The following is a 16,962-nucleotide window of genomic DNA, read 5'->3' as shown; positions in this document are numbered from 1 at the left end:
CATAAAAGTAAAAGGCACCACCATGGCACCTGTGAGCTTTGGGCAGCAGTCAGCCCAACTCCCAGTGATAATAGTGACTAGGGAAGGGCCAAGCCTTCTGGGCCATGATTGGCAAAAAGAAATCAAATTAAATTGGTCCAAAAATTTTCCAGAAGACTGCTAGAATTGTTTTTTAAAAAATGACAGCATCTTTCACAATGAATTAGGAAAAATCAAAGGCTTGCAAGCCAAGATTTATGTTGAACCAGAGGCAACTCCCTGATTTTTTTTTTTAAGGCTAGACCAGTACCATATGCCTTAAGAGAAAAGTGGATGCTGAGTTAAACAGGTTGAAGGAATTGGGCATCGTACAGCCGGTTCAATTTTCGGAATGGGCCCCTACTGACACCAGATAAGGCTGTCCGCATTTGCGGCAATTGTATGCTAACAGTTAGTAAGGCCGCCAAGTTGAATAAATATCCAATTCTAATTGAAGATTTGTACGCAAAGCTGGCAGGAGGTCAATCCTACACGAAGTTTGATATGAGTCACATGTACCAGCAACTCAAGTTAGGTAACACGTCCTGGGGTTATGTCACAATAAACACAGACAAAGACCTATTCCAGTATACACACTTACCTTTTGGCATGTCTTTGGCATGTGCAATATTTCAAAGGACGGTGGAGAATTTGCCACAAGGACTATCACAGGTTGTAGTATACCTTGACAATGTCTTCGTAACTGGATCGACAGAGGCCGAGCATTTAGCAAATTTGGAGGAGGTATTAAAAAGATTTCTGGAAACGGGAGTTTGCCTTAAAAAAAGAAATGCACTTTCCAAGGCACGGAGGTTACCTAACTGGGGGCACCTTGTAGACGCACAAGGATTACACCCTGTGGAAGAAAAGGTTAAGGCGATAAAGAAGACATCTTCCCCCACAAATTTCACCAAACTCAAATCATTTTTAGGGAAGGTAAACTACTCCAGGCAATTTTTACCCAACTTGACTGCACTGGCACCTTGCATATAGTGCTGAAGAAACGCCATTGTTGATCCTGGAAGGCTCCATAGGAGGCAGCCTTCAACAGAGTAGAACAAATGCTGCACTCCTCAACCTTGTTAGTGCACTTCGATCCATCTAATGAATTGATATTGACCCGTGACGCCCCTCCATATGGCGTTGGTGCAGTATTGTCCCATGAAATGGGCGATGGCTCTGAGAGGCCAATAGATTACGTATCAAGAACCCTCTCAGTGACCGAAAAAGCCACTGAGATTCACAGATCGAGAAGGAGGCAGGCACTTTACTGTCGTCTCTGATCATAAACCACTTTTGGGCCTTTTCAAAGAAGACAAGGCTATCCCGCCAATAGCCTCGGCAAGTATTCAATGATGGGCATTAATCCTGTCAGCCTACAAATACACTTTTGAGCACCGACCTGGGATACACATGGCAAGCATGGATGCCCTTAGCCACCAACCTTTGTAAGAAAGCATCTCTTGTACTCCATTACCCCAAGAAATCATCCTTGCATTGAATTTTTTAGACACATCGCCCGTCTATATGAAGCAGATCAGGAACAGGACCAATCGAGATCTGCTTCTGTCCAAAGTGAGAGCCCAGATACTCTCAGGATGGCTAAATGAGCCAGTCTCCGAGGAAATTAAACCATTTTTTTTATCCGCAAGTATGAATTGAGTTGTCAGGATGACATCATGCTCTGGGGAGCAAGAGCAGTTGTTCCTGTACCAGACAGGGAACTACTCCTAACCAAATTGCACAGCACTCATCCTGGCATTTATGAAATGAAAATGTTCACCAGGAGTTACGTGTGGTGGCCTGGTATAGATGCACAGGAGTTACGTGTGGTGGCCTGGTATAGATGCAGATATTGGGAAGTTAATCAAGCACTGTCAACAGCGCCAACTGCAACAAAAGTTGCCAGCCACAGCCCCACTACACCCTTGGGAATGGCCTGGCTGACCATGGGTGTGGATCCATGTAGACTACGTGGGTCCTTTCCTAGGCGCAATGTCTTTTGTTTATAATTGATGCACACTCAAAACGGATGGAGGTTTTTGAGGTGAAATCACCTACGTCGCATGCTACCATCGAAAGGTTACTCCAATGCTTTTGCCCGAAGTCATTGTATCGGGCAATAGAGTTGTATTTACAAGTGCTGAATTTCAGAACTTCACCAGTCTAAACGGCATTAAACACATCCGAACTGCGCCTTACCACCTGGCATCAAACAGACTAGCCGAGAGAGCCATCCAAACTTTCAAGTAAGGACTAAAAAAATTGTAAGGAGGTATCTTGGAAACCAAAATCTCTCGCTTCTGTCTTAGATACCGCACAACTTCACATGCAACAACGGGAACTGCTTATGAAGTGTCGACTCTGAACAAGACTGAGCCTCGTATTTCCAAATTTGCCAGGGAGGGTAGAGAATAACCAAGGCAACCAGAAAAAAAGCCACAATTTGCATGGTGGAGCCCGGAAATCTATCGTAGACGAAGCCGTACACGTAAGAAACTTCGGGAGCGGTCCAAGATGGATCCCAGGGATTATTGTCTGTGAGACCGGACCCCTTTCATACCAAGTAGATGTGGAAGGCCGGATTGTTTGTGTACCCATGGATCATCTGAGGAGCAGGGAGACGCTTCCACAGTCAGTGTTGCCACCAAGGAATGTTATCGAACTCGTAAGCACTGAAGTACCTGATTGACCTGTTATAGACATAACCGATGTCTCCATTGAATCAAATCGTGATGAACTGCCTGTGCCAAAAGAGGTACCCGTTATTGCAGTTCCTGTAGGAGAGCCTTAGGCTGTAGAATTACTCCACTCTACCCAGAACAGAAAACCCCATTCAACGACTTGATTTGTAATTGCTGGGCCTATCTATATAAGTGCATAATCTGAATTAATGACAAAGTGCCAGTGTGATTATTTCTATGATTTCTGATATTGCTTTCTATTCACCTGTATAAAATATGTGTAAATAAGGAATGTAAAACAAGGAATTAAAGGGGGAGGGATGTGGTGATTGTTGCTTTAAGGCCAGCCTTACTGAGTAAGCGTCACGTGGTCAGAACAGCGAATCAGCACTGAGCATGGGGAAGCTTATAAGGGACGGACTTTTCCTAGTCTAGAGTGTGTATTGTCGACTTGTGAGAGGCCTGGAACTAATCCAGCAGCTCTGTAAATAAAGTTAGTTCTTCAACTAAAGAAGCCTCTCGGTAGTACATCTCTACAGAAACTGAGTAGGAACACTTGTACAACAGAAAGGAAGTGATGCGTTTATGCAAGACATTAGTCAGGCCATTGTTTGAGTGTTAAATGAAGCTATGTACACCCCATTATTGTAAGGGGGTTCCAGCCATGATGGGTACAGTGAAGAATCACTCTGGTGATACCAGTTGTGAAGAAAAGTTTGGAAAATGTTGGCTTATGTTTCAAGGAGAAAAGTTAAGGGTGGATCTAATAGAAATTTTCAAAATTATGCAAAACTTTGGTATGGTAAATAGTGAGAATCTGATGATGCCATAATCGCAGTGCGTGTAGACTCTGACTGATCACTTTAAAAAAAATAGGGAAAATTGTTAGAACACGGGATGTTTTGTTTCAAGTGGCAATTGCCGTAGAGACTGTAGCATGGTTGAAAGGGGAATAGAACAAGTATTTGTAAAGGGAAAATATAAAATGTTGCAAAGAATGGGCAGAGAAATAGGATAAGAGTAGATAACTCTGAAGAACTAGTTGAAACGTCGCTATGCTGTAATTTCTGAGAATAGAAAGTGCTTTTTATGGAAATTTTCCTTTGTGTCTCTGCAGTGAATGATGAGCGGGATGTGTAAGTGGAGTTCATTTGGAGTTGCCTCTTGGAAGTTAGGAACATGTCTCCAAGAACTTAGATACTGAGGTTTAGATAATGTCAGGTGGCATTCCTTGGTGTATTGAAGATCTGTGGCGTACTTATTGACATCTTAAAATTGGAAAGGGGCGTGATGCCATACACAGTTGAAACTGGGGATCAGACGATGATCGAACTATATTATCAGGAGACAGAATGAAAACCAGGAGGTTTTAATGTAGGGTGAGAAGAGGAAAAGCCAGGTAGGGTTGCAGCTCAATCAAATCAGACCAGATAAGACAATTTGAAGCCAGATGTGAGAGAGAGGGGCTGGAGAGTAATAGAATGAGGCAGGTTGCATGGGGCAGAGTTGTTGGGGCAATTGACAGAAGAAACAGGAGTGGGCAATTGAACATGAGAAGAATGGGGGAGAGAGAAGCTAAGTGGGAAAGAGAGAATAATGTGTATCGTATAAGACATCTGAAACATTGTCCAATTCTGAATGCCACACTTTAGGAAGATTATCAAGGCCTTGATGCCAGAGGATGCAGAGAAAACTTACTACAATGGTACCAGGGACATGGATATTTAGAGCAGAGAAGGTTAAGGGTGTTCAAGAGTTTTGAGAGAGTAAATAAGGAGAAAATGTTTTGAGTGACAGAAGGTACGTTAACCAGAGGACAAAGATTTAAGATAATTAACAAAAGAACTAGAGGTGAGATGAGAATTTTTTTATGTAGCGAGTTAGGATCTGAAATGCACTCCCTGAAGGGGTGATAGAAACAGATTTAATATTGGCTATGAAAAGGTGAAAAGGGAATTGGAGGGATACTTAAAGGGATACATTTGCAGGGAAGTGGGACGAATTGAATAATTCTTTCAAAGAGCAAACACGAGCACAGTGAATCACACAGCTACCTTCTGTACTGTATAGTTCTATAATAGAATCACAGTGGAGTGCAGAAGATTATAGAGAATAATACATTCATAGAAGCAAGAATGGCAATGGTAGAGCGAATAGAATCATCAGGGAAAGAATGAGAAAGTAGACAATGGAAGAGAGGGACAATGATTAGAATTGCAGAGGGGGGGAAATCACTTGACTTGTTCAGGTGGATGTTCAAGGCCTAGTGGTACGTTTTGAAGAGGAACTGCGCTTCTCCCATTGTTCTGACTAACCCAAAATCAGATTCACTGATTTTGTTGCTGTTTTAGGACTTTGCTGATGGTAAACTGGGTGCAGAGTTTACCTATTCAACTGTCACTGCACTGCAGAATAATTCGTTGTGTGTCAAGTGCTTTGAGACTTGATAAATGCATTGTGTAGATTTTTCTGATTTTAGATTTGGAGGTGTTGGAAGAGAGGAATACTTTGTGGTGCCTTATGCCCTTGAGTTTAAGCAGCTCCTGATGCTCAAACAGCTGTAAATAATTGCTTGATTTAGAGGAATTTATCATATTCAATGAAGAACGGGGAAGGTGTGATTTTATTTTCTCATAAGCCCCTCCCATTCCCTCTTTTCAGTTTCTCTGTGCCACCCACTACACACCATTCTTCTAAATGAGACACAGGCATGTGACCTCTGTCATGTAACTGGCTGCCAGGAGAGGCACAAATGGCTCCTGTGGTGATTTCCACTCCCTGTTGGAAACTACCTCAACATCCAACCTCAATGGAACTGATCTGATCCTAAAGTAGGGAAGACCTGCTTTCAGGTACCCTGTCATACTGTGGCATAGTGCATGGAAACCTCTGTGCGACCTAGCCTCAAGACAGGGCTATACATTTGTACTTATCAAGGGCTGACTAATCTCACTGTCATTCTTTTCAGCATGAAGCAGCCAGACCACAGAGTAGTGGAACCAGCACTATGTACAGGAACCATCAAGGGCCAGCACTGCCCCAACATGTCTCTTCCATACACCAGGCACTGTTTTCAACGTATCCTTAATGCTGTCCCTTTCTCAAATGGCTGACCCGAAGTTGCAATGTAACAACGAGGACAAAGAGTAGGTCTCGGCACAAACTTTTTTTCAAGAAGGATTGTTGCATGATTGGTTTCCAACATCCCTTTTGCCTTGAGTTGTGTGCACAATGAAATTGAGAGTTGTTGAAGCACTCTGATAAAATGTTTGAAGCTTATGCACAAAAGGATTATTAAAGTTTCATAATACAATCAGGCAGAGTCAACGTGGTTTTGTGAAAGGGAAATTGTATTTGACAAATTTACTGCAGTTCTTTTGAGGATGTGACAAGCAGGCTGGGTAAATGTGCTGTACTTCTATTTTCAAATAAGGTTTTGATAAGGTGCCAGATAAAAGGTAAGAACTAGATAAGACTTACCAGACAACAGCTTGCATTGGGGGTGATATATTAGCATGGGTAGAGGATTGGCTAACAGGAAACAGTCAGGATAAATGGCTCATTTTCAATTTGTGGAGTGCCACAGGGATCAGTGCTGGGGCCTCAACTATTTACGAAAATATTAATGGCTTGGATGAAGGGACTGACTGTACTGCAGCCAAATTTGCTGCTGATACAAAAATAGGTAGGAAAGCAGGTTGTGAAGAGGATACAAAGAGTCTGCAAAGTGATATTGATAGGTTAAGTGAGTGGGCAAAAATTTGACAGGTGGAGTATAATGTGGAAAAATGTGAGGTTGTCCACTTTGGCAGGAAGAATAGAAAAGCAGAATACTGTTTAAATGGGGAGAGATTGTAGAATGGTGTGGTACAAAGGGATCTGGGTGTCCTTGTACATGAATCACAAGAAGTTAACACGCAGGTACAGCAAGTAATTCGGAAGACAAATGGAATGTTGGCCTTTCTTGCAAAAGGGATGCAGTATAAAGTAGGGAAGTCTCGCTACAACTGTACAAGGCATTGGTGAGACCACATCCTAGAGTACTAGTGTGCAGTTTTGGTCTCCTTACTTAAGGAGGGATGTACTTGTATTAGGAGCAGTTCAGGGGAAGGTTCACCAGGCTGATTCGTAGGATGAGAGGACTTTCTTATGAGGAAAGGTTAAGCAGTTGAGCCTGTACCCATTGGAGTTTAGAAGAATGAGAGGTGATTCTGAGATAAGATTCTGAGCTGGCTTGACAAGTTAGGTGCTTGGAGGATGTTTCCCCTCATGGGGAAATCTAAGAGGGCATAGTTTAAAAATAAGGAGTCTCCCATTTAAGAATGAGATGAGAAATTTCTTCTCTGTGGGTCATTTGTCTTTGGAATTCTCTTCAACAGAGAGTAGTGGAGGCTGAGTCATTCAGTACGTTTAAGATCAAGTTAGACAGAATTTTGATCAACAAGGGAGTCAAAGGTTATGGGGGTCGGGCATGAAAGTGGAATTAAGGCCACAATCAGATCAGCCATGACCTTGTTAAATGACAGAGCAGGCCTTTTCCTATTTCCTGTGTTCTTTAGGAGACCATTCATGCTCGCTTGGGAACAATCCAAAATCAATCTCGCTATGCATCTTTGCTGCATAGCCCTTTATCTTTCGCTGCCTCGAGTTTATCCAATAACCCCTAAAAATGCCTTGGTTTCTGCCTCAACTATTCTCTCTGTCTAACTACGTACTAACTAACCTCTTTCCCACACTCTTGATGACCTCCCTCAACACTTCATTCCTCAGCCAGAGGGAATAGACTTTTCCTATTAAGCATATCAAAACCTTTCAAAAATCTCCTTTAAGCACTTTTTTGATCCTGCAGAAATAGTCTCTCAATTTCTTGAGTCCGCCCTCCTAACTAGTTATTGCCCTGATGAATCTATGCTGTAGTATGACTTTTTAATATTCTTTCTATAACCGGCACTATCGAAGACTGCGTACAATACTCCCAACTGTGACCCATTGCCTTGTACAAATTCATCATTTGTTCTTTTATAAAATCGAAACTGCTGTTGGATTTTTTTTTTGTTTTTGGGGCTTTATCGCATTACGAGGAATTGTATATTTGAACCTCCAGGCCTTTCTGTTCACTCTTCAGTGTCTCTCTAGTTACTCTCCTCTTTCCTGCAAATATAATACTACACACTTGCCTCCATGAAGTTGTATCTGCCCATTCTGCTAACCTATCCCTGTTCTCCTCAAGTGCATTACAATCTTGCCCACCATTGTCCTTTGTATCCTGAGGCAATTTTAATATCATACTTGCTATGCCTAAACCCAAATTATCTGCATACAGATCTAAATTGGATGCAGCCCTGTCCCCTGGATACACCAGTTCCAAACCTCCTTCAATACATGTATTACCCCTTAGCCCAGAACCCTTTGTTTCCAGTGCATCCACCAATGTGCTATCTCTCTTGATAGGGTAGATAGCCATTGAGTTTTTCTGCTGGTTGAGGAGCCTCGGGCAATTTGATATCACTTCAAAATCAGGGCCAGGTCATTCAAGAGAGAAGTTAGGAAACACTACTTCATGCAAAGGGTGTTAGAAGCGTAAAACTCTCCCACAAAAAGTAGTAGATGCTGGATAAATTAATAGTTTTTAATCTGGGATCAATAGATTTTTGCTTGACAAGGGAACCAAGATGTGTGGAAGGAGTTAGGATTCAGATCTGCCATCATTTTATTGGGTAATGTACCCACTGCTCTCCTTAATTGCAGTGGAATGGGATTACAATAGACATTTTGGACCATTCTCCCTGTTCTTGACTTCAGGGAGTAGATTTGGTTGTGCATTATTGATGAGAGAACATACTGTTTCCATGCTGCCCCCTCTGTAATCTGTTTTGAAGGCACCAGGTAGAAAATCCAGAGGGCAGGAGGTAATCCCGTAAAGGCTCTCAACCTCTAGGTGGTCACTTCATGGTGCTGACATTAAATGACACATTTTGGGACTAATTGCTCTAATAGATGGCCTCCTTTGTAAAGGATCGTTTATCGTGGGGGTCTGATATTAAGTGGCCACTGAATCACGAGTTGCAGTTGCCTTTTTAAAGAGGTGTTCACTGTGTTTCAGTCCAAGGCTAACAATGTTTCCTTGACCTTGAGCGATTCAGATATCCTGTTGAGTCGCTCGCAGCAGCTGTTCTCGAGCTGCACGGCCAAGTTCGCAGATGGGCAACAGTGTTCCATTCCAGTGTTTGACATCACGCACCAGACGCCACTCTGCGAAGAACACGCAAAGAAAATGGTAAATTTCTAGAAAAACGCGTGTGTATGTGTTTTTTAAATTTCCGTGAACCTGAGGTTATTAGGGTTGGTGCTGGAGACATAGAAACCACTGTAGTTTTTTGCACCTGCTGTCGATATCAAGTGTTTCCAGGCCAGGGTGATACTTGAGATTAGCATGTATAGTTGCCACAAGAGGCTTGATATATTTGGGTAGCAGGAGCTTTTATACTGGGGCAGCACAAGCTTTCATGAGCAGAGAGTGCAAAGAGATTTAATGGAGATTTTTAAAACTGTGAAAGATTTTGACAAGGTGACAGGGAAAGGCTGTATCATACAACAGTGACTTCTCTTAAGAATAACTTAATTCACTACAAAGCACTTTGGGACATCCTAAAGTCTTGAAAGGCACTGCAGAAATACAGTTAAGTTGTTGCTTTCTCTCTCTCTCGGAGTCAGTGACAGTGTATGTGGAAACCATGAGAAGCAGGTTAGCAGACATTTATTTGCACAGAGTTTGTTGGAGCATGAACTGTATTGCCATAGGAAGAAGAGACAGCGATTGCTGCATCTTTTAAGGAAAGAGGAGGCTGAAGCAATGATGCAGGAACTTTGGGCAAAGGGTGGGGCAGTATTGAATTGCTCCAACAAAGTGTCAGACACTTCTGTCCTGTTAACATCTATGGATCTTCAGATGTTATGTCAAGTGCAAGGCAAAGTTGCCAATATATTGCTGCAGTGAATCCCAGATCAGATGCAGGTTCCATTAGATGCACTATCTCAACACTGACTACTTATTCTCATCAGCAGAGCACCCATTATTGCATCAATGTGACACTGGAGTGAGCCTAGATGTTTTATTTTATGGGTATGGTATTGGACTGCACAAAACTGATTTTGCTAAAAGCCGTTATAGCTGTTAGAGGGGCTAGACCTCTCTCCAATTTAGGCTGGATTCAAGTCTTGGTCACAAATGTATTCAAAACTTTTATCCCACCGTCACCCAATTTATATAGTTTGGTTGGTGGCGAATTGTTTGGACTTGTAGTACTAATAGATGCCTGCTGATGGTGCCATTGAGCCATTATAAGTCATTACTATTCTGCTGTATATCTGGTTCTGTATTGTTTTTTATGCAATGAAATTTAGAAGAGAAAAGACCCTTCACCAAATTGAACGTAGTTCTTCACTGTTGGTGTCAGCTTGACACAGGAACATGTAATATGGCTGGCATTCCAGCACAATTACAAGGGAGTGTTTCATTCTCCAAAGTGCTAACTTTGAAGTGTGAAAGCAAGCCCCTGTAAAGGAGGTTTGGATGGACACTTGGAGGCCCACTCTCTGTATATGAAGAGTAATGGTTTCTGCCTTCCAGAATTCCTTCCATAATCTACACCCCCATCACCTCTAACCAAAACAAAATTGGTCCTTAAACTTTGTTCATGGGCCCTGACTATGCACAACATGCATGTCTTTTCCTCATTGGGTTACAAGCCATATGTAAGCTGTGCGATTAAACAATTTTCATCAAGGTTTGTCAGGCACTTGGGTAAAAATGTAAAAACCTCATGACACATAAGAGCAATGAATGTTGTAGCCAAGGTGCTGTGGCCTGCACTGAATGCAAATCTTTTTCAGTGGAGACTAGTTCTGTGTACCTAAGCACATCCAGATCATTGCCACAGCCTTTATAGAAGCATGTGATCTGTCTGTGTGTGTTTTTTTCTCACTCTGCCGCTACTTCTTCCCAACCTGCCCTGTTCCCCTCTCATCACCCCCACCCCCTAGGCCTGTCTCGCTCTGTGTCTCATGCAGGCAGTGACCCGTGATCCTGTATGCCGTGGGGTTTTTTTGTGTGCACCATCTCGCTTTTAGTCTTATTTTACAGCTTTGTTTTGTCTCAGGATAACTTCTTGCGAGGGGACAGCAATCGGAAGGTCCAGCAACAGAGGAAACCCAGGAAGAAAACCAAGCCTCCAGCACTTACCAAAAAACACAAGAAGAAGCGGCGGAGAGGCCCGCGAAGGCCTCAGAAGCCCATTCCTCCAGCAGTGCCCCAGGGCAACCTTTCGATGCCTGCCAGTCTTGGAGTGTCAGTGTCAGCCTCTCATGTTCGGTAAGCACAAACAGAGTAAGCTGCATTCTTGCAGACTGTGAAAGAGAGCAATGATGCTTTGCACCTTTTCCTCACTGTTGTTCCTTTTGGGAACAATAGCATTCAAAGACAAGTGCAGAAGGCACTCAATGGAGCACATATCTCCACCACGCTATGTTTACTCAAAGTTACTACAATTATGTAGCTCTCCCTTTAGGCTTTTCCCTGCCTGGTTGATGCTTTGTAACGACAAAGCGAAAAACAGAAATCTTTTTATTAAAAGCTTCCGTCTCAGTGAGGAAGCTTCAGGCCAACCGACATCCAACAACCTGCTCTGAAAACTGCTCATATTTGACAGCTATGACAAATGCTACCACAGCAACTGAGACAATCCAAGCCATTCTAAATAAAGCACCATTCTTCGGGAAAAAAAGGCAATTCACCCCATCTCTCAATGCTAATTGATAATTTTTTTTTAAATTTCCGGGATCCGGATCTGCATCTTCGCCAAAAATTAATAAGTTCTTCTGTGGGTCACACCGTATCTATGTACCAAGTTTCATTGAAATCTGTCTATTACTTTAAGATATATTGTTTGCAGACAAACTGAAAGTTCACTAAATTGGTCCCTGGGGTGAGGGGATTGTCCTGTGATGAGAGGCTGAGTAATTTGGGCTTATGTTCTCTGGAGTTTAGAAGAACGAGAGGTGTTCTCATTGAAACCTACAAAATTCTCAAGGGGCTTGATATGGTGGACGCTGAGAAATTGTTTCTGCTGGTCAGGGAATCTAAAACACAGGGGCACAGTCTCGAGATAAGGGGCTGATCATTTAGGACTGTGGCAGATGATGTGTGCCAGGCGGATCAAATCCAAGAGGGGAACTTGATCAAGTGGTCACAACCGTTTGCAATTTGTATTTTATTTCGAGTTGCGTGTCCTGAATGCAAATTCCATTGTTCCCATACGTTTTTGCAACTTTACTTTTCGTATAATATAAATCATTCATATTACTCATTTTATCAGTAACCTTTGGGAAAAATATAAACACTGCTTGGCTTAGCTTCTTCTGATTACGTATACATCCTACCATCTCTTTGAAATTCAAACTACCCTAATTTACCTAAAAATGCAAATTTTCCTCAAACCTCACATTCTAAAACCTCAGCCACGTTTACGTATTTAGCGTTTCAAACCTAGCTTCTTTTTGATAACTCAATGCCTCCAGACCAGCTGTCTTCAATTCAATTAAATCTCACACACACACATGCATACACACAGAGAAACTATCCAAACCCCAGTATTAAACCACTTTTACAATAAATCACAATATTATGAGAATTATTGTATTTTCATGACAGACTGAGATGAGGAGAAATTGCTTAACTCAAAAGACTATCCTTTGGAGTTCCCTATCCTAGAGTGTTGTGGATGCTCCATTGTTGAATACATTTAAGGCTGGAATAGACAGATTTTTGGTGTCTCGGGTTTTTAGAGGCTATGGAGAGCAGACGGGAAAATGGAGCTGAAGCCCAAGATCACCCGTGATTGTATTGAATAGTGGAGCAGGCTGGATGTGCCGTGTGGTCTACTCCTCCTATTTCTTGTGTCTAACAAACGAGCAAAAACATTACCTTCAGTGTGGAGTTAAAAATGAACTCATTTAGGGATTGCGATTTAGTTGATAACCCACACAAGGGTAGCTCCAGTTTCTCTGAGTTATGGGAGGCATTCCACTGTCTCTCATTGTTCTCTCATTGTTTGTTCAGAAAACAGACATGAAATTGTTTCCCTGCCCTCCCATTTTTTCTCCCTACCCCAACTGAAGGTGTTAGCTCCTGCTGACGTGATTTCATTGATGTTAGTTAACCTTCTGGTACACCAATATGGCCATACTTGTGTGTTGGCAGGCTGTTTGGCTGTGGAAGGCACTATTGGCAAAGAGCTGATGGGTGCCTGTTGGGTCTGAGAACTGAAGTCTTCTAAGTTGTCCCTGCAAAAGTCAGCTAATTCAGCAACCGAACTTGGGACCTCCTTTTCTCTGTTCTGGTGCATGTCTGGAATTTCTATCCACCCACTGGAGCATCAGAGAAGCTGAACATATTTGGGTAATAACTGTGATTTAATGGGTACCCCTCTCACCTTTGAGTCAGAAGGCTGTGGGTACAGGTCCCACTCCAGAAACTTAACATTATCCAGGCTGATGCTCCAGTACTATACGGAGAGAGTGCTGCACTGTCAGAGGTGCCATCTTTCAGGTGACGACTTTAAACCGAGTCCCTGTCTGCCTTCTCGGGTTGGCATAAAAAAAACCCACAACTCTATTTTGGAGAAGAGCAGGGGAGCTCCCCCTGGTGCTCTGACCACCATTTATCCCTCAGCCAACATCACTGGAACTGACTGGTCGTTATCACATTGCTGTTTGCGGGACCCTGCTGTGCGCAAATCAGCTGCTGTGACAAAGGTGCAGCAGCACCTACACTTCAAAAAGTGCTTCATTGGCTCTAATGCACTTTGGAACATCCTGAAGTCATGAAAGGTGCTGCATAAATGTGAATCTGACTTTCACTTGGTGAGATGCACTGTGGTTGAAGCTCTTTTTCACGTAGAGCATTAGGAAGAATAACTGTTAAAAAATTGCCCTAGGATGCAATAAATTATTTGAAGGGATAGAGATTGGAAGATCTCCCCAATGGCTTGTTGAGTGGCAGAGTATTAATTTACATTTAGAAGTTGATTTTTTTTCTTATTACACTCCTGTGAAGTGCCTTGAAAGTAATAAAAAGCCCTGACGTGCTTTGCAGGAGCGTATTCAGCAAAATTTGACACTCAGTCACTTGTATTTTGGGACGGGTTAAAGGAATAGGTCTCATTGAGCATCTTAAAGGAGGAGCAAGAGGCAGAGGGAATTCCAGAGTTTCGACCCTGGATGGCTGAAAGCACAGCTGGCATGCTGGGTTGAAGAGAGTGGACTGTGGTAGGTAACGTGACATTAAAGTCACTATCCTGCCTCATTTTTCTTCAACTGCCTGCAATCTTTGACAAGGTTGACCACGCCATCCCCCTCCAACGCCACTCCGCTGTTGTCCAGCTGGGTGGGACTGCTCTTGCCTGGTTCCATGTTTATCCATCTGATCGTAGCAAGAGAATCACTTGCTGTGGCTTCTCTTCCTGCCCCTTCACTGTCGCCTCTGGTGCCCAAGGATCTATTGATGACGCCCAACTCAACCTTGCCGCCACCTCTCTCGACTCCTTGTTGCTAAATTATCAGACTGCTTATGCGACATCCAGTAGTGGATAAACAGAAATTTCCTCCAATTAAATATTGGGAAGACTGAAGCCATTGTTTTTAGCCCTGTCCCAAACTCCATTCCCTAACTACCAACTCCATCCCTCTCCTGGGCAACTGTTTAAGACTAAACCAGACTGTTTGCAACCATTGTGCCATATTTGCCCCCACGTTGAGCTTCCAAACACACATTTGTGCCATCAGTAAGGCCGCCAGTTCCACCTCCATATCATCGCCTGACTTTGCCCCTGCTCAGCCCATTTGCTGCTAAAACCCTCATGCATGTCTTTGTTACCTCTGCACTTGACTATTCCAACGCATTGCTGGCTGGTCTCCCATATTCTACCCTCTATAAACTTGAGACCATCGAAAACTGCTCCTTGTGTCCTAACTTGCACCAAGTTACGTTTACTTATCTTCCGCTAACCTAAAATGGCTTCTGGTGAAGCAACGCCTTGATTTTCAAAATTCTCATCCTTGTTTTTAAATCCTTCCGTGGCCTCGCCCCTCCCTATTGCTGTAATCTCCAGCAGCCCCACAACCCTTGGCGATGTTTACACTCATCCAATTCTGGCTTCTTGAGCATCCACAATGTTAATTGCTCCAATATTGATGGTTGTGCTTTCAACTGCCTCTCAGTTCAAAGCTCTGGAATTCCTTCCTACATCTCTGCCTGTCTACCTCACTTTCCTCCTTTAAGGCACTCCTCGAAACCTACCTCTTTGACCAAGCTTTTGGTCATCTCTCCTTGTTGGTTCTTTGGGCATATTTTCTGGTACTTTGGGACATTTTATTACATTAAATATAAGTTGTAATTTTCTTGAGTCACTGAAGCCTGTAACATCACTTCATAGAGACTCACAAGGATCCAAAGCAGTAAGGCGTATACTGGGGTGATTTTCAAATGTCATTTTCTTCTATTGCTAATTTTGAACATGAGCCAAGTCCCATGAAGTTTGTTCATCCCTCCAGAAGACCATGTTTATCCTTGTTACAGCACTACCAAAATTGACCTCTAACCCCTTTCCTTTCTAATTGCAGGAATTCCTCGACTCCAGAACTCAGTGCTGATGAAATTCCTGATGACATCACCAATGAGATCACCGATATGCCAAATGACTTGGAACTAAATCAGGAAGAGTTGGCAGAAGTTCTTCAACGATTGCCTGATGACCTGCAGGACTTTGACCTCTTTGAAGGTGATATTTCAGCCAAAGTGCTCCCCTTCTAAGATAAAAGCAAAATACTGTGGATGCTGGAGATCTGAAACAAAAATAGCATGAAAAACTCAACAGGTCTGACGGCATCTGTGGAGAGGAACACGGAGTTAACGTTTCGAGTCCGTATGACTCTTCATCAGAACTAGAGAGAAATAGAAAATTTCTATTTCTCTCTAGTTCTGATGAAGAGTCATACGGACTCGAAACACTAACTCTGTGTTCCTCTCCACAGATGCTGTCAGACCTGCTGAGTTTTTCCAGATAGTTTTGTTTTTGCTCCCCTTCTAAACTGTGTGTTTCCTGGGTTTATCATTTTTGACAAGCTTGTGGACATGGCGCATTGTTTAAAACAGCTATATTTTTCAAAAAAGCTTCTGAATGTAGGTCTGGGCCTCTTCTACTGAGCTGAATAAACTTGGGATGTTTAAGTGCTTTGCCATTTAATATCTTACTGTGCCACGAGCCAGTGGAGTAGGACTAATTGGGTAACTCTTTTGAAGGACTGAATGGCCATCTCCTATGCTGTATTATTCTATTATGGTAGGGACACTTGAAGGTCATATTGCTTCAAGATTTCTTTGGCACTGAAGAAAGGTTTGCAGGGGAGATGGCTCCACCACACATCAGTGTACAAGGGAAGTTCGTTCAATGCTTGCCAAAAGGACATTTGAAAACCCTGTATCATTACTGGCGGGAGCAGTATGAGTGAGTGCTTAAGATGGGTTGTAGAGTTTCCCCACCCCATTTTTTTTACTTTCCTGAATTCGGATAGGGGAAGAGCAGCTTCCCCAGAGGGAGGAGGATCCAACTTAAATAGCACTCTTGCCTTCTGATGATGTCGCTGTTTTATCCATGGGTGCACTAAAGCCTGAAGGCTGCTGGCTGCTTGGGTCCCTGCAGTAAGAGGTTCAAGGAAGTGACGTCTTCCTAATTTTTACAGCTTCCTCATAAGCTGACGAGGGCACCCCTGCTTCAAGATAATGTAGACCTCGTGACTCAGGGTTCCCAAACCTCGATCACAAGCTTGCCCCTTCTGCCTCACAAAGCCACTTGCAATCTTTACTTACTTTGCCAAGGGTCTGTTTGTTTGGATGAGGAGCCTGAAGGGCCTTAGTACCCACAAGCACCACCAATTTTGACATTCTGAGTGTACTGCCTGTATGCCATGACATTATCCCTGTTAGCTTCAGGTGGGAAAAAGAGAGAGAACTTGCCAGCCTGTCTGTGCACAGCACGATCCCACAATAGACAAAGAAAGACAGACTTGCATTTTTACTTTATTCAAGTATGGGTTGTGGGCATCACTGGCTAGGCCAGCATTTATTGCCCATTCCCAGTTGCCCTTGAGAAGGTGAGCTGCCGCCTTGAACTGCTGCAGTCCAGCGGAAAGTGCCTTTCATGGC

The 16,962-nt window shown here is 43.0% G+C and overlaps 1 protein-coding gene across 1 annotated transcript in view; it reads left to right on the top strand.

Moving 5' to 3' along the window:
- The window catches only part of LOC144686403 (INO80 complex subunit D-like), a 91,787-nt gene that overhangs the window by 63,381 nt on the left and 11,444 nt on the right, over positions 1 to 16,962 (top strand). The window contains exons 7-10 of the mRNA XM_078551554.1: positions 5,671 to 5,780; positions 8,846 to 8,979; positions 10,862 to 11,073; positions 15,381 to 15,538. Of these exons, the coding sequence (XP_078407680.1) occupies positions 5,671 to 5,780; positions 8,846 to 8,979; positions 10,862 to 11,073; positions 15,381 to 15,538 (614 nt within the window). The remainder of the gene's footprint in view (positions 1 to 5,670; positions 5,781 to 8,845; positions 8,980 to 10,861; positions 11,074 to 15,380; positions 15,539 to 16,962) is intronic.

The sequence above is a fragment of the Cetorhinus maximus genome, chromosome 11 (assembly GCF_964194155.1).
Source record: "Cetorhinus maximus chromosome 11, sCetMax3.hap1.1, whole genome shotgun sequence".
Lineage (NCBI taxonomy): Eukaryota > Metazoa > Chordata > Chondrichthyes > Lamniformes > Cetorhinidae > Cetorhinus > Cetorhinus maximus.
This window is presented reverse-complemented; position numbering and strand designations above follow the sequence as displayed.